General features: G+C 35.1%; 1 protein-coding gene across 3 annotated transcripts in view; it reads right to left on the reverse strand.

Moving 5' to 3' along the window:
* Nucleotides 1-870: 870 nt before the first annotated feature.
* Nucleotides 871-23867, reverse strand: part of LOC139958828 (alpha-1D adrenergic receptor-like) — a 69127-nt gene continuing 46130 nt past the window's right edge. Inside the window, exons 1-3 of one of the 3 annotated variants that reach the window (XM_071956202.1) lie at nucleotides 21438-22223; nucleotides 19546-20675; nucleotides 871-2205 (exon numbers count right to left, since the gene is read on the reverse strand). In XM_071956202.1, coding sequence (XP_071812303.1) covers nucleotides 1788-2205; nucleotides 19546-20246 — 1119 coding nt within the window. In that variant the 5' untranslated portion in view covers nucleotides 20247-20675; nucleotides 21438-22223 and the 3' untranslated portion in view covers nucleotides 871-1787. Of the gene's footprint in view, nucleotides 2206-19545; nucleotides 22224-23867 lie in introns of those variants that run through there. The other 2 variants (XM_071956201.1, XM_071956200.1) reach the window with 2 other exon arrangements.

A 23867-nucleotide genomic window follows, 5' to 3' on the forward strand; every position in this document is an offset into this window, starting at 1 on the left:
CTCGAAAATCCTAAGCTTTATGTTTCGGCTAATGTTTTTGTTTGTTCAAATTTAATCGTAGGATTTATCACGTGTACAGTTGATACCATTGTGACGTGACAAAGGTGTTTGTACAGAGGGATATCCTTATACCGTAATGTTACAGCTAATTCTACAACTTGGAATGTGGTCACTGATTTTGATCCCAAGGTGTAGGGAGTCACTTTATTTTAAAGATCGAGTCTAGACATTACCATTTACCTCTTCTGACTCGAGTTGATCGAATCATTGAATCACATCACCGAATTAGACTCGTTAATTAAGGAGGAAATCGTTCAACTTGTTCGAGTTTACTTCAATTTTTGAAATTAAGTGATTCGAGTCCTGTCTCGTCATAACATAGTGTCACTCTTCTCAGTTAAAGAAATTAGGTGTCGACACTCTCTCTTTATCTGGTATATATTACAAAGTGTCTAAAAAAAATTGTACTTCCATTACACGTGAAATAATGTAAGCCTGTTAGGAAGCTGTTAATGTAAGTTGATGACAGATATTAATGCAACCCATCCATCAAGCACTGCAAAGAGAATCGAAAAAAAAGAGAAAAGTTTCCTTTTTTCTTTCTTTCTTCTCTTTGAAACCATATGGCAGAGTATTTGAATGTAAAACTGGATTTCAGTCGTAGTCTGTGCGGCCTTTTCTATATTTCTTCAAATTTTTGCTATTTTTGTATTAATTTTTTTAATTTTCAATCATGTAAGAAACATTAGTTCATTTCCATAAATGACATTAAAGATAATTGCATTCTTTAATCTTCCATTAATCTTTCACTAGTCTCTATTAATGAAATAAAAAAAAACATAAAATAATAATTTGATGTTACTCATGAGGTAATTTTGTCTGTCATAAATATATTTGTTTGCTTTAAACAATTTTTCTTAAGTGAAACGAGAATTGAGACAGTGAAGCATATTAATATTGATGGATGAATCAGGGATCAATGCCTTCCAGACTAACTTGAGCCATATTTACAATCAGGGGCGTACTTCCAGGTTTTTATCCCGCACCCCAAGAATAAAAGAAAGGGGCTCAGAACACCCCCTTCCTACCACCACCACGGGTGGACAGGAAAATTCAAAGAATTTTAATGTACAGTTCATAAATATACAATATGAATATAAACTGTACAACCTAAACAATTGAAAATTCGTCAATAATGTTTCAAAGTATAGCAAACTATGGCACCTTTTGCATCTAACCACCGTCCATTTTACAAACATTTCTCAAAGGGGTTAAGCTCTCTCTTCTGTTATACTCCTTCCTTGGACGATATAAAATCTTACCCTCCACCCCCCCCCCCTTTCCCCAAGTACAAAATGGTTGTTTCACCTCTGTTTACAAACGGAATCAGAAAATCAGAATTGTTTGGGGAAATATTTCAAGGTAAATGTAAATTTAGTTTCTTTAAGACTCTCTACATGACACCCTTTTTGAGTATATTAATCTTTTGAAATGTTGAATTTAACACAAAAATAAGGGTCTATAAAACAGCTTGTACAAGCAAACGTATATCACCTCAAGTCCAACAGCCTTTCGTTATAGGTGGAAGTTTACAATCAAAGTTTTGTTGAAATAATCCAAATCGATTGACCAGCGAATCGATTATAAACTTGACAAGAACTGTATTTCAGCTTTAAAGTTCCTGGTAATTTGCATATAATGTCTGTTGTTCGTCTTCATTCACATAACCTCTATAAGCGATACTGTACATATATTGAATTCATTAGTATAGCCTACCATATGAAATCTTAGATGGAGACTCGGCCTACATCTTTGCAAGGGAAGCACCAACTTCGACTTAACCACCATTTTAAAAATCTTGAGGGTTTAGGAACCTCGTGCCATCTACATTTAATGATACATCTAAATACTTGTTTAAAATATGGGTGTTTCGTAGCGTAAATCACAGGATTGATACAACTGTTAAACAGCATGAGCGAGGCTGTGTAGGGCATGGCTGGATCGCTGGCTTCAACCAATAGGCAGATGGCATAGGGTGTGACGCAGATGACGAAAGCGCTGACGACATAAAATAGATTCTTTGTGATCTCCACTTGCCGCTTTGATATGTTAGTTTGTATGTTACTGTGGGTGGAGCCTGTGTTTGGGCTGCGTTCGTCTGCAATTCCATCGACCGAATGGCTCGAGTCGGAGACGTGAACTTTTCTGAAACGAAGAAGAGAAAGAAAATGAAAATAATTATGGAGCATAAATATTATCAAGAATAACAGTGGTATAGACGTTTTGCATATACGATTATGGACATTTTTGCGCATTAAACATATATCGAATTACGATTCAGTCAATTAAGCATGAGTTTCTAAAATATGTGTGGTACTTAAGGCCCTAAAATGAAATGACGTTTTAAAAGGATTTGCTATTGGCTGAAGTTGATTGCTTAGCAAAATGACGGGAAACGTTCTAAATCTTAAGGCGAAAACTATACATTCTCTTAGCATCTTGTATTGCGAAGATATGAAATTTAAAAATTTAGCGGTATTTTGCATCTGGCAACAGCAGACTGGATGATGTCGTCGGTGCAAATCAGCTGCAAATATCTTTGTTTTTTTTATAATTTGTCAATCATATTTTCACAAATAAAAGAATATTTCTACAAGAAAGATACATTTTAATGAGATTATAAGTACAGAGAACTTTGACAGCTATGCAAACATTCCAAATGAATCAGGTTTGACGGATAAATCAACACGAGGATTAAAAGAGCCTATAAGTAAGATTTTGAAGAGCATTTGCCCAGATGACATCACAGACCCCCTACTGTGATTCGACTTCCTGGAGTAGTTGAAGGTTGAGCCAATCAAAAATAGGTTACATTCAATCAAACATATCTCGAGTTAGGGGTAAGATATTGAGATGGGGTTTCAACTAGCAATGATGTGGAATATTTTTCTAATATATAAGTTATATTTAAGTTTAAGTAACTTGAACTGAAATTCCGAAGCGATATACAAGTTTGGAAGAGGTGTCATTAAATCGAAAATAATGCAATAATTTTGAATGGCGTTTTCTGTTTGATCGTACGGGATATATTTAAAAGCGTGGCGGTGATTAGGTCCTTATACTGATATGTCTTAGCTATAGGCTAAGCACAAAGATGAGGAATCTCATAACACGATAAGCATATATTATTATAGCAATGGTATATAGTATCATTTAATGTGTGGTTTATTCAGAAAGATATGAAAGCATAACTTCGTTGTAGTATAATAAGTGAAAAGCATTTAAGCGCGCACTTCTGACTTGAATGCTAAAGTATTTTATTTTATACAAATGTCATCACCACGACCAGAAGTTATGACATAAAATATAAAAGTCACATGTCAAAAAAGGAATGTATTTTTTCTTCCGATCTTTGCTTAAGGTTTTTTTTCTTGCTTCAATGCTATAACCATACCAACACATCTCACGCCAGAGGTTAATATACTTTCGATCCCTAATGACATATTATATGCTGCATAAATAAATAATGTTTTGTTATATTCTAGTAAACGTGACCCAAGGAGAGATAAAATCATCAACGAACAAGCAGGGAAACATCATAATGAGCGCAACGGATGTACCAACTCGCATCTCGGCATCTGAGATGAAGTGCTTTTAAATATTACATCTCGCTGCCATGCCTCATCTCCCCATCCTCTATAACGTTCATCATCTGCTTGATGAGGTAATTTCCTCCGAGGTATATATGTATAACAGCCTAGTATAGATTTAATGACAACTCGGATCGTGCGTAGACAAAACAGCCATCGGTATCGCTCAAGTATGTTCCGTAGCATTCGCTATATTGCGATGACTTTACCGAAAACCTTGTAGGAGATGCTAAATCAGTTTTTTTTTCTTTCTTCTTAATGACAACTATGAAACTATAGGCAAAACAAATTCCCAAAATAACTAGACCTTTATGTATATATGTATATATATCGTGCTTTTTTGAGAAATCGAATATGAAATCGGTGAAAAGCATTTATTATTATATTTTCATTATTTAAGTTCATACAAACCTGTCCTAAAATGGCCTAAATATATATATATATATATATATATATATATATATATATATATATATATATATATATATATAGAAATGAAAATCGCAATGAGTTGGAAAATCAAGAACAGTGAAAAAACTTTAAGCCTCCACCGGGATTCGAACCACGGGCCTTCCGCTCTGTACGCGGACACCCTAACAACTAGGCTATGGACGCTGATTGTATGTCCAGAGGTTCGAAACCGGTAAGGATGGTCGCAATTCCACTGTAGGCGTTTGTCACCTGTATCGAACAATACTAGTTCTGTTTTTGGTGACATATTTTGCCTTACTCTAGAGATCATATATTTATATATATATATATATATATATATATATATATATATATATATATATATATATATATATATATATATATATATATATATTTCTGTCATACCATGCACATACGACACATTCATTGATGTACAGAAGGAAACTTCAATTAACCCTTGTAATTTGTTGTGATGAAAGTTTACCTGCCAGAGAAAATTGATTGGATTGTTCTAATGTGATTACATTTATGATTAACGGTAGACTGAGGGAAATACACTTCAATATTGTCATTCAAGAAAACATACAATAGGGAAAAAACCTAACCAAAAATATCAAGCGGTATAAAACTAAATAAAAAAAATAAAGCATTATTCCCGAGGTGAGTATAATATAAACGGAACACGTGATTGTATGTTAAGAGTATTACACGGGAGATTGACTGCAGCTATGAGGACATTCAATAATAATCATAATAATAACTTCGGAATCAATCCATAGGGATCTGAAATTTACCTTATTCTGTTCTAAAGAGTGTGCCATTGTCCTTGAAATGTAAATATATAGCGTCAAATAGACATTTATATAAGCAAATGAATATGTTCAAGATTTGCTGAAGTTGATTTATTTATTTGGTTTTTTTTTTCTCTCTTCGCAGGCACAAGTTGAACGACACTTGAAATTGAAAATTAGAAACTAAAATGAAGAAGGAGAAGAAAAATGTAGAAATGAAAGCAAAGAAAATGAAGGAAAGAAATAACTTCCCCTCGCTGGAATCCCAAAAATCAATGAATATCAAAAAAAATTGTTTATGCAACAACTGCAGGCGATAGAAATTTACCGTTTGTAATCAAGGTGTAATACATAAAAGAAATGATTTGAAATTTAAGAAAATTAATTAACTAAGAAAAGTTACCCAAAGTAGACATTTCTCCCTTTACATTATAATGCAGCTTGTTGAGTTTATTCGAAATTTTGCCCGACATAAGTCAGTTTTCTCAAAATCCTTCATTTCCCATGCATGCGATAACCAAACATTGTGCAATATATTTCCTAATGTAATATCAAATATTATTCTTTACGGAGAGGTTTTCTGCCAGTAAGAAGTGTTATAGCATATTACCTGTTCTTTTTGGTCTTTCCATATAGAAGACACTGATAGCCTATAATTGTATCATGCAAACTCAAATAAATCACTGAAGCAGGAAGAAATAAATTCCCCGTTGAGAAGGAATGTCGCGCATCTGGTCTTATAAGTGTCTTGTATATGTGTTATTGCTTAGATTACTCTTAATTTAAGGTATCACACCACAAATAGAGTAGTGCAAGTCCGCCTGAGAGGTTAACATTGTCGGGAAATGGTTTTGCATTTTCTGAGTCATCACCATTCTTTTTGATGTTGAAGAAGATGAAATAAACTACCGATGGTCTAAAAATCTGTAGTGTTGAAGGTGATTTAAGGTATTTTAGAAAATCTTGGGTGAAACAAGAAGATTCCGCAACGACAGCTGGTAGATTGGCTGGGGCCCAAACCATCAGCTATCATATGGTGGGTCTGAGGACATGTCAGTTCTATCTATGCTCTAGCGGCCTTAGGGTGGCATACTCCTATTAGAGTCTATATCAATCCGCTCGATTGTTCTCCTTTCTCAGGAAAAGTGCCAAAAAGCAGCAGGAGAACATCTTTTGTGACCTGATATCAATCATAATCTAGTTTTTTTGTGGCTTGCATGTTGAAGAGCATGAATGGAAGTACATGTGGTGAGAAAATTGGGTCAATTGAGGCAATTTTAGACCCCTTTAGGCCTCCCAGGAGCAGCGTAGGAAATTTGTTTACCACTGAGTGAAGAGGTTTGTTTACAAGTGACGAAAACTTCCGGCTCGGATAGCAAAAACTCTACATGGTCATGATACAAAACATTGATGGTGCCATGAAAGGCCAACTTGTCAGCTATCCGGTAATGGGTAGCGTTTAGCTAGTGAAAACTTCTATCTAGACTTAGAGACCACATTACTTTTGTGATTTAGTGTGTAGGTCAATGGGGCTTTTAATGGGCGTATGCTACCTTAAAAAGTGACGGGTTCAGTGTGATAGTCAATGGTAACAATTAAATGTAGTGCGATACCTAAACATGTAGGTTAGGTATTATCCTATATAGTACAGATAGTAAGATATAACTTGCATAGACCTTTGTCCTCCTGAATATAACTTAACAAAGTAACGCAGAGTCTCGTGCCTTCTCTTTCATTTTTCCTACATTCTTTTGTAATTCATTCAGTATCAGTAAACAAATACAGTTTACCACCCCCCCCCCCCTTTCCACCCAAAAAAGAGAACACAAGACAATAAAACAAAGCAAACTAAAAAAATATACTGTGGCAACTGAAACAGCAAATAAACAATGTTACCAAGGCAACGAGTCTTTGATTGTCAAATTAAATTAGATGTATACTATAATTCACAAAAGAGAAAGATTCAAGATTTTCAACAGATATTAAAGAAAAAAGAAGAAAAAAAGTTGGAGAATCATAATTGCTGTAATGAAGAAAGCAACGCCCCTTCAAGTATCCTTTTGAAAAGAAACACGCTATCATCTCGACATATCAATTTGACCAATTACATTCATTAGGGTGTCTGCGTCGCGGGAAAACTTAGTGCCATACGCTTGTCATATGTCTTAATATCAGGAATGTGCTATAACAGTAAACTATGCATTGAGGCTATATACATTCGTGTGACTGCAGGCGTTCCTCCGTATAGTAGCAGAGACGAGTTGGTATATAAAAAAAAAGTTGGAGAATCATAATTGCTATTATGAAGAAAACAACGCCCCTTCAAGTATCCTTTTGAAAAGCAGCACGCTATCACCTCGACATCTCAATTCGACCAATAACATTCATTAGGGTGTCTGCGTCGCGGTTGCCATACGCTTGTCATATGTGTTAATACCAGGAATGTGCTAACAGCGAACTATTCATAAATGCTATATATGTGTGCCTGCAGGCGTTCCTCAGTATAGGAGCAGAGACGAGTTTGTAATTAGCCTCAATAAGTTATACACATCAACATCATTATACGTGTTTACCACTGAACGAAATATGTTATCATCATTAAGTAAATATTGGCTGGCATTTTTTTTTAAGGAGATTCAGGTTTAAATATTTATAATTTATAGTCATTTTGTGCTTTTTATATCAATAATTGTATTCCTATTTATGATCATCACTGAATCTGAGTTTATGTCGTACGATGTATGAAATTGCAAATTAATGAAAGTTCAAAAATGTCTACTAGTCAAAACTGAAAAAACAAAATACAAAAAAAAGAGGATTGCAAGATTAACAACATATATAGCTTCTGAGTTGTAGATATAAAATAAATATTAAATACAAAACTATGACCTTGAACGGAACATTTTGATAAATAACCAGATAACCATATACAATACCAGATAAGAGTGACATGGGAAGGTATAAAAGTACCTAAATCCATCATTACGGACAGAAATGAAAAATATTAATATATTTATGCTTTGGGTTTTTTATAGCCTCGTTAAGTGTTCCAAACTATATATACTTAAACGAATCGAAGAACCAACAATACTGCCCGATAAGAGATCTTATCGAATGCTGCAGAGACTGAAATATTACTTAAGCTACTGACTATATCTAATGAACAAAACGACAGAAATTATTCAGGGAAGTTTTTTTTTTCTTGTCAAGAATGACATTCATATGAAAACATCGGAGTTCAATAACCGTGTATATTGTAACTATACTGTCATTTTCGATCAATCATCTGAGACATATTTCATGCCTATCTAACATAAATCTAAACAAATTCGCTGCGACGTGTATACCGACCGGTTTCCGTGAGTTATGATTCATTATAACAATATCGATCTGCTTTACGAATGAGATCCTCTAAGTCTGCGGTGAAGATCTTCATATTTCAAACATTTATTGACAAACGCGAGCGAATGCAAGAAATTATAACATCACCAATTTTTGGTGTTGTTGTAAAGAATTGTATGCAACTATCGTATGCATTCATTCAACATCTTTGAAATGTTCACCTTAATAAATATGTTGGGAACGGCATAGAACGAACACAGACTGAGTTTGAAACTTGCCAAAGAAGGTGTGGCATATAGCCTTCTATTGTATATTGAGATTAATTACTCTGTTCACCTATAGGAAATAGAAGCCTCAAAACCTTTAAAGGTACCCACGCGACAGATTAAAAGCTAAGTCTCAAAACTCCTCGTTTACTCCCAAGAGTGAAAATATGTGCAAACAAACTGATTGCTTGTCATCTAGTTTGCAACAAAACAATCTTATATTTGTCTTCCCTAACAGCTAACCTTTCGTCCGTAAGGACAAGTATACCTAACAGATGCCTCGCCTTTCTTAGTTTTTAAGATTTTTGAGAATTTAGATTTTTGAAGTTTCATTAGAACTCGACACGTATAGGAGGCCATGTGTTACATATCAGAAGGTTAACAGAACAGTTACTCGACTTTGGTTATTTTATCCCTGGATAGAGAAAAAACAACTTTAGCACTGAATACAATACTGTTTACGTTATATGCTGTTATATATTATACTACATATTGGTCATGTCAGCAGTTTTGTGACGCTCACCGAAAGAACAACATTTTCCCCCTTCTCATTCGAAAAAAGGCATATCGTTATTCTGTATTGTAAGTGGTATCTCCCACAGCTTGATTTAAATGTAATCAAATTTTGAAATTTATTTCCAAGAAATGTTTAAAAAAAAAAACCTGTTTATGTTCATTATAGATGTTATATATCTTCTTATTCCAAAGGCACGGCATAAGTGGATGAACTTCCATAATATAAACGAATTTAAACAGCAAATTTATAAAAAATAATGTACAGGTTCAAAATATTTACGAAAACGAATAATATTTTTACACGGTTGAAAAGCAGATGTTTATTGCACTTTCGACATATTGTTTACAAATACAGGTGTCTTTACAACAAGCGATGACAAGAAAGCAAGACTTTGTTTATTATTATTCTTATTAACTACTACAACAGTTTTACTCATGCGCGAAGGTATATCGGAAGCAGTGAGTTTAAAGGCATTGAAGACTCGCCCCAACCGCGTCCGGCCATCTGACATGCTGTTGCTTGCAAGTAACGTTTTGTTCGTGTCGCTACAAAATGCAGACAGTACAGTAATGAAACGTGATACCTTGTTATCTTAAGCTGGACCTGAGATGTCCATCGTTCTATCGTTTATACACTGCGCTGTGGGTATTGACCGCAGCTGTATGTACTTACTGTACACTGTGTCTAATTATCGACGGTAGCAAGCTGTGTCTGTATTTTCTGGGATAGATGGTGGTGTCTAACACTTCTGTTACACCTCATTCGAAACTAGGTCAGGTTATCGGCATTAGACGTTTCTTTTTTTGCGCGAGTCTTCACACCCTTTAAACGATGTATGTATCACGCACGAAGCTTTAATCCCAACCTTTAGCTGGGTAGGAATAGCCTTACATGATATATACTATTTATTGATTTATTGATACCGACAGCCACTAGTATGAATTATAAACGTTCCAATGTTATCTGAAACGTAGAAATTCAAGACATATTTCTAGTGTCATAGCCTCGGATACTCCATAATATGTTTAATCCATTCAGAGATGTTGCATGCCTTTATTGAACGTTTCTGTTATATTTCTTAGTTTTATTAACTGCTGGTGTTCCTGCATTGCATTCTTTTAGTTTGTTCCTTTATTGTCATCTTTTATAATATTCCTTGATATTATTCATTTTTATTATATTCCTTCATTGCATTATTTTCATCCTTCATTTGATTCATTTTATGTTTCATTGGATTGTTTTTATTTCATTATAATTATTTCCTGTCATCATTCAATGTTCTCTTTTCATTCTATTCATTTTTATTGTAACACTGCATTGAATGTATTCCTTTCTATTGTCATCTTTTATTGTATTACTGTATTGTATTCCCTTATATTGTCATCCTTTATTGTATTACTGTATTGTTTTCCTTTCTATTGTCATCCTTTGTTGTATTATTGTATTATTGTATTGTTGTATTGTTTTCCTTTCTATTGCCATCCTTTATTGTATTACTGTATTGTATTCCTTTCCATTGTCATCCTTTACATTGAATTCCTTGAGGTTGAAATCAAATTTACTGTTGTCCTTTTTTCCCCTTTAATTGTATGCCTTTTATTGTCATCCTTCAGTTGATATGCATTCCTTTGTACTTAAACCCTATACTTTGCATACAAGTTTCTCACTCATGTGATTAATAATGTTCAGCATCCCTATGTGTATCATAGTATGATGCATATCAGTTAAGCCGACCATCTATACCGTGTTACGCATCCTATGGGGATATGTATATAAAGAACAGCTGGTCGTTCAATTTAACGAATCAATTATCCAATTCATATAACCATGAGGACCTATCAATTATTTTCAAATTCGGAATTATATATATATAAATATTTTAGTTTCATCATATAAATTGTTAGATGTCACTTTCACGAAATTTCAGCACAACTGGATTCATCGTACCCTGACGAGTTGGACTGTAAATAACAATGTTTTTAGCATGAAATCAATTTATATTCGTTCAAATGGAATTCCGACATGTCTGTTGAGACCTTCAATGACTAAACTTTATCCATTTCATTACAGTGGAAGCTCAAAGGTTTGCATTCCAACGACATTTGGTAATATTTAATTGACCAGTTATGCGTAACATTGTTTACGCATGGTGATGAACACATCCTGGTGTATATGGCACGCATATGATGCTCACTGATTAAAGTGAAACCTCTAACATCAGTGGATATAATGGGATTATCGACCGAGAAATGGATTATCAATCGAGAAACCAGGTGTATCGACGGATAAACAATAGGTGTATAATAACCGACAAACCATTTGCGACGGATAAGCCTGCATTAAGTCTTATTACTGAGTCATAATGATAATAACAATCATGAAAATCATAATAGTCATAATTTGTGTTTATCGGTTGATAGGTAATAAACTCGTTGTGTTACTCCATAATCCATGGGCATTGGTATATCTACCAACTTTATCACTTTATATATAAACTATATTTACCTAATTTTTGCACATTTGGCCTGCCATATATCGTTCGATAAATCCAGTTTATCGAACTCTCATCCAGATTTACCTAATAACATGACCAGTTGGTTTATCAGATTTGTTTATGAAGCGCCTATGGACGTAATACGATCTTTGGAAATCACATAAATATTATCATTTCAATCTAAATTGTTTTGGTATAGCTGTCACAATGTAAACATCAACATAACCGTTATAGGAGTCATATTAGTGTTGTGAGGTAAAGCTATAATTTATGCAAAATGTCCGCCATTCTGTTGTACAAAACATACATAACTTGAATATGATCTAATACTGTCATCGGTAATAGCCAACACAAATTCCATGTCATTTGTTTCAAGTCGTAAAACTAAATTATGAAAATACGTCCGACTTTGTAGTTGAATAAAATAACGTAAACATCATTTCGTGTGATAAAATACACAATCGTTCCCCAGTGAACAATATATTCACGTGCTGAATTTACCTATATCTCTATACATACATACCGAATTTTTTACATCGCAACAGCGAAAGTTTCTCTTAATTTAAGGAGCACAACATATATTTGTGTTTACAAAGTAAGATTCACTGCTACATATGGCCTCGGGGTAATTAAAGAAAGACGTTTTTTTGCTGGTTTTAAAAATTATTTCCAGTAAATTGGACGATAAACTTGTTTGTAGATAAATCTTGGGACATGATTCATGCTCGACATGCATAATGCACCCAATGAGCTGTTTAATTATCAAGCTAACATGAAAGGAACATATACCGAAAGATGGACGCGTGTGAGATGTGAATAATAAGTTAAGCACCTTGCAACACGTTCACTTCAGTTAGGCATGAAATGCAGACAACACTAGACATTCGATCATTCCATGTGCACAATTATAAGTAAGCGTAGACAGAAAAAGTGAGTCATTACATAGTGGTATGTACTTGTACTCGATTTCGTGGCTTTCTGCTCGTGACGTAATCAGTATCCATATTTGGGGTCGTTTTGGAAAATCTGTGTAGATAAGTAAGTACTCGAACTAGTGCTTTGAGCCTTGTATTGGTACTCGTACTCATATAACAAGAATAAGTGTACTCGATACTCCGGTACCCATGTTTCTTGTACTCGGTAGATCAGATTAAATTATTGTATGATAGTCATTAACAGTATTATGTTCGGATAGATTATTAGTCAGAAAGTTATGGAATAGAGGGAAACAATAATGATATCTCTTATAGAGGGTATTATAGATATGGTAAATCTCTGATCATGATTTTAATACTAAACAGTCAAAAGCAAGCGGTTCCCTGTTGTTTAACCTTCTTTATCAAATAAAATCTGATCATTTGGTTCACATGCACATAAACACGGTGATAAAACGTGATGGCTGCCATATAGTTAAACGTATCTCTCTTTTTGAGAGCGTGGTGGTCAAGTGGCTAAGGCGTCGGACTTGTGACCCAAGGATGGCTGGTTCGATTCCTGCCTAGTTCATTACGTTGTTTCATTGGGTAAGATGCTTTATCTCACTTGCCTCTCTCCACCTAGGGGTTAAAGTGGTACCTGCGAGGTAACTTGTCATTAGGTGCAGTATATAACTGCTGCCGACTGGAGGGTTTGTCTCTGGGACAGGTTATCATTAACCAGGGGTAATAATACGCCCTTAAAGCACTTTGAAGCCGATCGCTGGTATAAAGCTATGTACATTGAGCATTTTTTTTTAAATGGCTATAACGGAGACATATGTAGGTACTGGAAAGGGCACGTGTAAAATATTCACTATAGCCTATACTTTCATATTCGTATTTGACGAGTTAGCAGTATGAATGTGCCTTATTGTGGCCACTCCTTTTCTTCATTATGTAAATTATATGATGCGTGAACCACAGCAAATTCTTAAGTTATGAATAATACATATGTTTTTTCATGCATACGTAATTACCTAAATACGGCTAGATTCCACTCGAATGTTTCAGTGCAATCTCTCTTGTAGTGCCTTAAATATATAATGAAAATGTAAACACATCACCCTTTTCCACCCCCCCTCTCGACTCCCTTCCCCTCCCCTTCCATAGACAAACGTCTGTCCTGCTCATATGGCGCATACACAGAAATACAAAATACAGCTCTAAAATTTAAAAAACCTGTACCATTCTCTCAAATTTAATTAAAACAATAAAGTCAACACCGCCTTCGGTTGTAATCCTTTCATGTTAATTAATGTGGCATAATAATGATAATAACTGAGCATGCGCAGTATATTAATCTGAAGCTTCCATACACTGTGCGTTTGGAATGTAGTCTCAGTTGATTATCGATACAAGAAACGATGTTATGAATCATGGCTAGTTCAGAGAAAATGGACCTGTCAGGTGATATAATGAAAGACATATAGAATAATACGTCAGACTAAAGAGATTGCCGATTTTCTTGTATCATTATAAGTTCTCGGTATTGAAGTTAATAATGAATAACCAATTCTCTATATTATGGTTGAATATGAATGAATATTTCACTAAGAAAAGAAGAGGGGCGGGAGGAGGGTGGGGAGAAATAAATATAAAAAACTAATGTAACGCATAAACTTCGAAAGTTCACTAAAGATGAACAAGTTTGTACAGAGTCTTCTCTCGTTCCGACGCTTTTATTATGATACATCAAAATCAAAATGGCGGATTATGTTTTCAACGTCAAATTAACATAATTAATAGGCAATATAATTATTCACATGCGTGTTTGGCACGTACAGCACTTGAAACTACCACGGAAGAAGAAGAAAAAGAAAATAACCGGGTTGATATTTGAGTTTGATGTAATCAAATCAGATCCCATCTAAGATTATGAATATCAAATATGTAATGAATTATTTGCCTTGAGAGCGTTGTGTTCAAGTGGTTAATGCAGTGTACTTGTGATCTAAGGCTTGTTGGGTCGAGTCCTCGCCAGATCGTTGCATTTTGTCCTTGTGCAAGGCACTTTATCTCCATTGCCTCTCTTCACCCAGGTGTATAAACGGGGGACATTTGAGATAAATTGTCAGTTGGGCGCTGTTTAGCTGCTGCCATGTGGAGGGTTTGTCTATATGTTTAACAGGTTATCGTTGACCAGGGTCAATATTGTTTCGCGGCTTCAGCACCGTTTACGTTATCGGTGGATATTTCTGCACTATATAAATCCTCATTATTATTACTAATATTAATATTTACCATACGTTATAACGTTGTATATTATCGCGAATACTCGATGAGCCTTTAAAGCATCCCTGCGTGTAAATAGTGGCTGGTACATATGCTTTCTGACATTTCAGAAAGTTATTGGAGCGAACGAAGCCCATCACAGCTGCCAATAGTATGTTGTGACGTAAATGCCTCTGCGGTAGACTTCTATAAAGGCATCTAGTTATCTCCCTATGAGGAGCCAAGATTGTAATTATTTACTACTGAAAGAGCAATTAAATTATCCGTGCATGAAATTTGAGAGTAGACAGTGTACAGTAAAACGTTGATCTTGACATTGGTAATGTTGTAGTTTTCCAAGAACCAAAACCCGTCGCAATTTATCAAGACATTATACAATACTTCATTTACTCCAATTAAAGGTCCGTCAGTGCTTTATTTATGTAGGTCTAAAATATTGTTAAAAACCAAACTGATGTATGATTAATCCAGTTTCATCTTTAGATCTCTACGCTTTTTAATGACGAGATATTTCACCCTTTGAAACTTCTCAGCTGAACAATTTTTGTGCCAACGTTAGAGAATCATCATTTTTTGGAAGAAAAGTTAAGTAGTTATTTCTGAGGTCAGTAGATGATTTATTGTCAAATTTGTCAGAGTCTAACAAACCTTTGATACTTAATTCTTGAGTTTTCTGAATGCGTCAATGAGCTATATAAAAACTGTGCTATAGTAACGGCGCGGATCGCAAACAGACTCAACTTGACCGTGGCAAAGTTGGTAATCGTGCATGGATAGATGAGTAGTGTGGTTATGCTTATAAGACTACACGACTGCCGAAGATTTTAGCCAGTTTTACGTTGCGTCGGTTTCAGTAAGTGAAAATCAACATGTCAAGTTCGCCGCTCACTGCCACGAATGAGCGCGACCCGACTCAAATCAGCTGTCAGGACCCAATTTTCGATGGCCGTGAAGACACATGCTTTTAACAATGACCCCCCCCCCCCCACACACACTGAACGACTTAAAGTGACTCAAAACTGCTAAAATCGTGATTTGTCGTGGTCTTAATCACACGCAAAACTATTCACGATTTTTTTTCTCCACGTAACGACGATCGAGGCGAGTCGTGATCGGTCGGGCAGTGTGGTCACGTGTTCTCGACTGACCAACGGCGATGGTCGTTCAATTTGTCAGATCACGACTAAAACGGCCCAGATTATAGAAAAATAAACAAACACTGGGTCATGACTATGAGACCTCATAACCAACACATATACAGTACATGAAGGTGTTTGAAGAAATAAGCCCCCCCCCCCCACTCGACAATTGGTCTGGTAATGGTAATGATAACGTTTGGCCTGGTTACATGAAGATCAACTGTCGTTAGTTTACGTTATGGATGGGGACATGTGAGGGTGCGAAGGGGGGGGGGGGGGCTCACCTACACGCGTGACAAATATCTATGTTTGTTATAAAGAACGATCCAAGAAGTATGAGAATTGTTTTAATTTCCTTGTACCAGGTATACTTGGCCTGGCGGTGGTCTGTGCAAAGAGGGAGGGGGAGACATACATGGCACAACCTCCACCATGAATTTAGTAGGCGGACTTTATTAACATTCAGTCGTGGAAGTATTAGACCACTGCTCCGGACACAGGACGCTCTTCCATATAGGTTCAATCCTTACCTAAATCAAGGGGATTTAGAATGTTCTCGCCTCCAACGCAACCCCCCCCCCCCCCTTGAAATCCTGTGCACATCAGTGTACCAATGGTTACTGAAAATTGTGTGTGTTATAAGTGAAGACCCATATCCAACTTAATCCACACCCGTCACATAAACCTTACCTATATCGCGCGCACTCCATCCCCACCCCCATCGAATTGACCACATCCCTGATTGAATTTAACCGAAAAATTAAATTCAACTTGGTCACATTTATAAGATCTAAAAGATTATATAAAAAAATCATCGATTTCAAGATGGATTTACTTCTCAAGGTAAAATTTCACTGATGGATGGGAATTCTTAACCGGAAAAATATCAAGGATATTAATTTATTATCTTCCCCCTATATTTTCAGTTATATCTAACGTTGTCAGCAATAAATCAAACTTGAGTTTGCTCATGTATGCGTGTCAACCTCTCTACTCTGAATATCTCTCTGTACGAAATGATTTGATTTCTGACGGCAGAGAGTCAGGGTATACCTGTCAAAACACGTTATCGATTAGGTAATACATTGGTCAAACAAACCGTGAAAATTTTATTTTTTTCGGTGGGGGAGGGAGGGATGTCTCTGCAGCAACTTCGTAGAGGAATATGTTATCATCAAAAATGTATATTTCTATGAAAATATTATAAGAAACACCTGATTTATTTATTATGCTGATTTGGAAGGAGTATGTCGTAAATAATATTAAATTTATTTGTTTACAATTCGACTAGTTGTTATCGTGATATTTATGTTTTCTTTTCGTTCTTATCAAACGTGTACAAGAATGTAATCTCACTGGACATTGAAAACTAAAATCTGCCGCCCTGAAATTACTTCTTTTTCATAGAATTTGTTTGATTGTCAAAGAAGTATTTTCTTTGAACAATCTTGTTTGACAAATCATTTTCTTGAAAATTCCCAAAGATCCATTGTCAAAGAATTTCTTCGAAAAATTCTGACAATTTGCCAAAGAATTTCCTTGAATTCTAAGGCAGGTCTAACTCAAGGAAAAGAATTATTAACACTCCAATAAAGACTGCTTGGAAAAAGTGGTTATACTTTCGAAGATGCGAGAACAATTCAACTATGAGCATAAAGCGAACTCATTATGCAAACTCAAATGCATTTTGGGTAATATTGCATTCTGGTATACTCTATACACCGATCGCAATGAAGAATGTCATTTTATGGCGTGAAATGGTTACAAAATGTCCAAGACGTTCATATCAGAAGTGGCAAAATATTCGTGTGCTCACATTTCCATAGGCCTATATCTTTCTTACAATCCTAGTAAAAACACCCATTTTTCATTTTTTTTTAACGAGATCACATTTACCTGGTGAACAAAATCATGAACATTGTTTAAAACTGAACATTATAAATATTCATCAACTTGTGAGCATGCGTATTGCCGACACGATGACGTATCAAAGGTTTTACATAATAACAGGAATTCGTTCTTTAAATGAGTGCTCTTTACGGTTTCGTATCAGCCTGTCTGTGGTCACGAAATATCATTATTCACGATCCTCGATACTTAATTAACCAACTATCCACATTTTGAAAATATTCATAGAAAATGTTCCTTTTTGAAGGATTTATGCGAAAGAAATGGACATTTTTACATTACTCCAGATACATTTCGTATGAGATGATTTAGATTTATTTTGCTGTAGCGTCAAAATCCTCCGTTGTCATGACAATGTTTTCAAACTGTCAGTTTTGTTGTTTCATGTGATGGTTATAGCGATGAACGATTCCCTAGTTTCATACAAATTTGTAGTAACACCTGCTGATTATATTATAACCTGTCTACGATAATCATACAGGGATCGATGCGTTATGTTTGTGGAACAGACAAGTAAAAACTACCGTATGGTAACTGGAAAGGTTATTTACATTATTTGCATATATACATCACAAGGGGACTGGGAATCTTCTCGCCACACTATTTAATGCTTTATGAATATTCATATATCATTATACCGTTCGCTTAGGTAGCATATATGACATGGAACCCCTATCTGTGTAAAACAGACATAAGTTCTCTGAAAGCATTCGTAGTGTACTTAAATGATAAATGATATGATTATAATATTATTAAATATTTTTAACATTTATTCATATAATATTTGTCTTGTGGTAGACATTTACTAGAGACTTTTCGGTAATTTTGTTCCCCTGCTATAAAATCACTTCCCAGATTCCCAACTTGTGTGTGCAAGAGGGAGAAAAACGTTTGATAAGTGAACCCCCCCCCCCCTCCCTCCTTTCTTTTTCCATATACTCACCGTTGGTTTCACATTTTTCGTGAAGCAAGTTATTTATTACTTGACACAGGTTTTCTTTACCGAAACTGCATACATAAGTCTGATTCTTGAACTATTGCAGCCGGAAAAGCATACAGAGCCCTACTTATAAAAACCATGGAGCTATTATGTAATAGCTCCATGGTTCGATCAACCACGGGATTCTGCAAACACACATTTACTTCACAAGTACAATGTTCCCTATATATATTCTACTAAAGTAACCTTACACTTAGCATCTTTCTTAGACCAAGTAACATATCTACACACACACAAACGCGCGCACACACATACTGTATATTGTAACCATTATGCATGTGATTATGGTTTGGCATGCTGTGTGTTAATTGCAACTATATTAGCATCGCTAGTAGTCTTTTGTTTTAGTTCAAGTTGTTTGCATGCGAGATGATAACACCCAATTATATTACACTTGCAGATACTGACATTACTCTGTGTGATCTAGATCTTAACATTTATTAAATCAATCAAATATCCCAACATTGAACAAATACGGATTTCCATTCAACGTTTCTACCAGAACAAAAACATAATGAATATCTCACTGTACTAGTATGAAGCAATATGCATCTTAGGACGGTAGAGTGCTCAGACCAAAGGCCTTTAAGAACCCGCGTACCTGATTAATGGCAGATCATGGGCCATTTCTGTTTCGCGAGGCAGATTAAATTCTTCCGCGGACCGGATTTCGCACCAGTGCCATCCCAATAAGACCCCCTGTGTAACATGTTTATGTACCGTCGTACACCGCACATACAATATTATCGTACTATATAATATTGAATACGTTTATTAATTACTTAAGACAAACTCACCGTGGACCCGTGTATTCCTCGTCTTTGTCATTTGCTGTTTGTGATTTATTCTCAGAGTCTCTCTTGATAACGCCCGCATTATGTTTCCTCACGTATATGTATATTCGAAGATAACAGATTACAATCAGTAACAAACTCACAGGGTAAAGCCCCACTGCTTGAGTGAGGTCGTATGCGTTGGATACATCAAGCTGTGCGCACACTCCATACTTGCTATTGTATCCTATTTCTCCTGCGCCTAACAGAGTGGGGATGGCTGTCTGTAAGAGGGGAAGCGCCCATAACATAACTACCCACGCTACAATGATACGGTCTGTAAAGATTCGTCCGTACCACATAGCCTTCGTGATTAGTATAAGTCTGTTAAACGCGATGGAAGCTAATGTATAGAGCGAACAACCGACACATGTAAACATTGTCCAGGCGGCGAGGGTGCATAGTTGAGATGGCCCGGGGTATCTTTCCATCCCTAAGAGGGCCATGACGTTAAAGGGTAAAGTCAAACCTGTGACCAAGTCAGCAAATGCTAGATTTAATACAAATGCATTAGTAGCTGTCCACAGTTTCTGCGATATCAACACCGATAATACTACTAATGAATTGCCGATTATCGATAACATCGCGATAACGATAAAAAACATTGCAACGACACACCGTTGTTCATAGGTAAATTCAAAAGCGTATTGTGTCTGGTTTTCCATTTTGAACCGCGATGTGGCATCGATTTTCTACTTCCAGGTGAAAGAGCGGTTGGAATTAAAACAGAAGACTAACGAACAAATCGATGGACAGTTTTCATTTGATTTTCTTCACCTTGGCCAAAAATTTCACAGTTATAGACAAATTTGTCTATTTCTTTATTCCAGCGATGATATTGATTTTGACCAAACCTTGTCCCGATCACAAAATCAAAATATTATGATGCGTTATTGATTAAATAATATATGTGGTCGACGTTATAACTGTATTATTATAAACTCAGCGAGACAACCGCACCACAATGGTCTTGTTTAGGAGCGTCTTTAAACGTTCGTTCCACATGAAGCTCTCGTGATAGGTAATGAATTCCAATCAGTGAAAGATGACAAGCTCATCCTTAAGACATCCCAATCATATAAACACCGTGATCACTGTAAATGATTTAAGAATCATAAAAAGAAACAATTCCCAACTATAGAGTTGAGTTTTTTAATACAAATATTCCATAATAAGACGTCACAGCTCTCTATCTTCCAGTAGGCATATTCAATAACATAACTTTCAAAAAACGAGAAATTTTTACTTGAATCTTGTCTTCAATTTTTGCTTAGATTTTCCAAATTTCCGGAGCAAATGTTATTGTATAAAATCATTTCTCACATCACGAGATATCACGACAATATAACATCCGTGTTTGGATATGATTTACAGTTATGCACCGATTCAAATCCAAAAACAACCCGTTGTAATAGTTGCAACTAAATATATAAAATTTAGAGGAAAGTAAAGAAAGCGAATTCTTTACAAAGAAAAACTTTTGATAAATAACTTATACTTTGATGTTTATCTCCCAGGAATTTACCTAAACCAAACTATGATCCTATTACATTCGTTCATCTTTTACTTAAATTACTAATATTTCAGGTGAAGATACGACCAGTAAAAATAGTTTTGGAAATTTGAGATGATTAAAAAAAAAACGGAGTTTTGTCTTTGAAGCATAAAGCTAGCTCACATTTTCATCATGGTTATGATTTATAGCCATAGATAGGTAATTACTGTAATGTAATACCATGGAGCTATATTGCCACTACACAGATACACTGTCAGTTTCAACTCCCGAAGGAATAAATCTTAATATCCACTCACGGTGGTAGAATGATAAATCACAAGTCTAGACTTGCCTGACTTACTTTCCGGTCCTTAGGTATTCATTTCCTTCCAAAACAAAATGTATCCCTTTGACTAAAATGTTCGGATATTATATTATGTTACCTATATGTTGATGCAAAAAGTCAAGAGGTAGCCCAGAGTGGGAGCTATACACGATACCAACTCCCCAATGAAAAATCCCAGTAAAGTCGTCAGTGTCTGTATAGCAACAACAAAAACTATAAACTTATCTTTTCCAGTTCGAAATGATCGTGTTCGTTATTTTCTTCTTCAAGAATAATTCACTAGAGTCTTCCTCAGTGTCATATTCAACTTGCTTTTATCTTTAAAATCAAGCTTCAAACAATTTTTTTCACTCGCTACAAAACCTGAATAGAAACAGAAAACCTTCGATTGGTCTTCAGACGATGTTTCTGTCAAAATATGAAAGATATCCCAGTTAAATTTTGCAGCTGATAGTATTATCCAGGGAGAGAACCTAAAATAACAAGCTTCAGTATAACCTTGTCTGATTTGCCGACCACTCCAATCACCATTAAACATCAGATAAACGGGTGGAAAAAGTCAGTCAAAATCTTCTTATATATCCCCGTAACCGGCGATTCCAAAAAAACACTTCACTCCTCACTGACAGATGTTGGTGAGTAAGTAAGCGTTATATATGCCGTAGAACAGCCGGCTTTTAGTAATAATCTTCTACAGAGAAACATCTCTTCACGACTCATTTGAAATTAAACACTGACCTCAAACAAAGATCTGCTTCTTACAGTGATATAGTTGTTACCATGCCTGGGCATGTGTAGTTAGCTCTATGGTTACCAAGAGATTTAAGTCGTCTGCTTAAACTTGCTTCAAGTCTGCGACCGATATTCATCCACAGTGGAAGATTAAATACTTATGTGTAAGTATAGTGTGTTATTTATGCGATAAGCTTAGAGCATGATGACTTCGTCTATATATGACTGGTACTTTAGGTATAATACGCGGGGAAAAGCACGATATGTTTTGAATAATTTATTTGAAGATGTAGGTTATGAAGTCAGAGAAGATATTAGTTCAAAATAATGATTAAGAACATATTTTATTTACAATATCACTAAAGAACCAAATATAAAAATGCAAATACTATTAAAATTTAATTTTAAAGTGCATGGCTTTTGCTATGAGTCTGACTGTCTCAAGATATGTATTAAATTTATTAACTTATGTAAAAAAATCTGTAAATTTTATTTCACTTATATCCGTTTTCGCATTGAGCTCTGATAAAGGCATACGTAACGCACTAGCTTATATTTTATTGAATATATTACGGAAAAATTAATGAGAAAAATTGAGTTTAATAACTATTCCATTTCTAAATGTGTCGTCTCTATAAACTATGTAAAATATAAGTTGTGAATGCGCTTTCCTTGTAAAATTGGAAATGACATCAGCTTGTCAGTTTAAAACTTAATAATTTATGTTAATTGCATGCATAATTGCACAAATGCGATACTAGAACAGATACCCAAAAAAATGTATAATCTACATTGATGGAGGTGTTTCGTTTTATAATGTCCTATATAAATTATCAAACTCATCTTGTGACTAATATCCTCCGTTTGGAGAACAACAACCAAATAAGACAAGATATTTAATAAATTGTTATCAAACTGTGCCCTACAGGATGCTTTCCTTGTAATGAATCTAACAGACATATGCAATAAGCAGTGTGAGGTGAGTTATGTCGGTGTTTCCTTTCATGTTTAGATAGCGATAACAAGCATACCTATATCTACATCAAATCCTATGCCTGATGTTTGCCATCGAGAGACTTTTAAAACAATGTGCTAATACGTCACAAATGTATACATGTGTTTGTGTAATTCAATGTTCAGATAATGATCCCTGATGAGAAATCGCGTTTAACTTTCCATAAAACATTTTAGTTCACTCTGAAAAGTGGAAACTTGATATGAACGGCATTGAATCATAACAAAACTTATACATGTATATTACTCGATTATACACATTTGAGAATCAAAAGAAATTTATAGTTTATTCATTAGTATTAGTAATCATTCATATTAATAATGCTGGTAAAATATTATCATTTTACGAACAGATAAACAACTGTACTGAAGACGACGAGAGATGTAACCTAATAATTTACACCAAAGATTTGCATAAGTTAAAGTTACTATGCGGACACCCATACAATTTGCGCCATATTAAGTACATTTGTTGTGTGTGATAATCTCATTGTAAATCTGTTGACATTTTTTGAAAAGTTCCTATCGTTTACATGATATGCACATTTGAAGTTTTGATAAATCTGGAGAAACTCATTTAATATATGCAAACTATGACGTAGAGTGTAGAGTTCATCAACTTTTCTTATTTCAGGCCCTTAATTAGTTAACCTATTATAAGAAAAGCCCACATATATCATTAGAATAATGTGATGTTCC

The sequence above is a fragment of the Apostichopus japonicus genome, chromosome 18 (genome assembly GCF_037975245.1).
Source record: "Apostichopus japonicus isolate 1M-3 chromosome 18, ASM3797524v1, whole genome shotgun sequence".
Lineage (NCBI taxonomy): Eukaryota > Metazoa > Echinodermata > Holothuroidea > Aspidochirotida > Stichopodidae > Apostichopus > Apostichopus japonicus.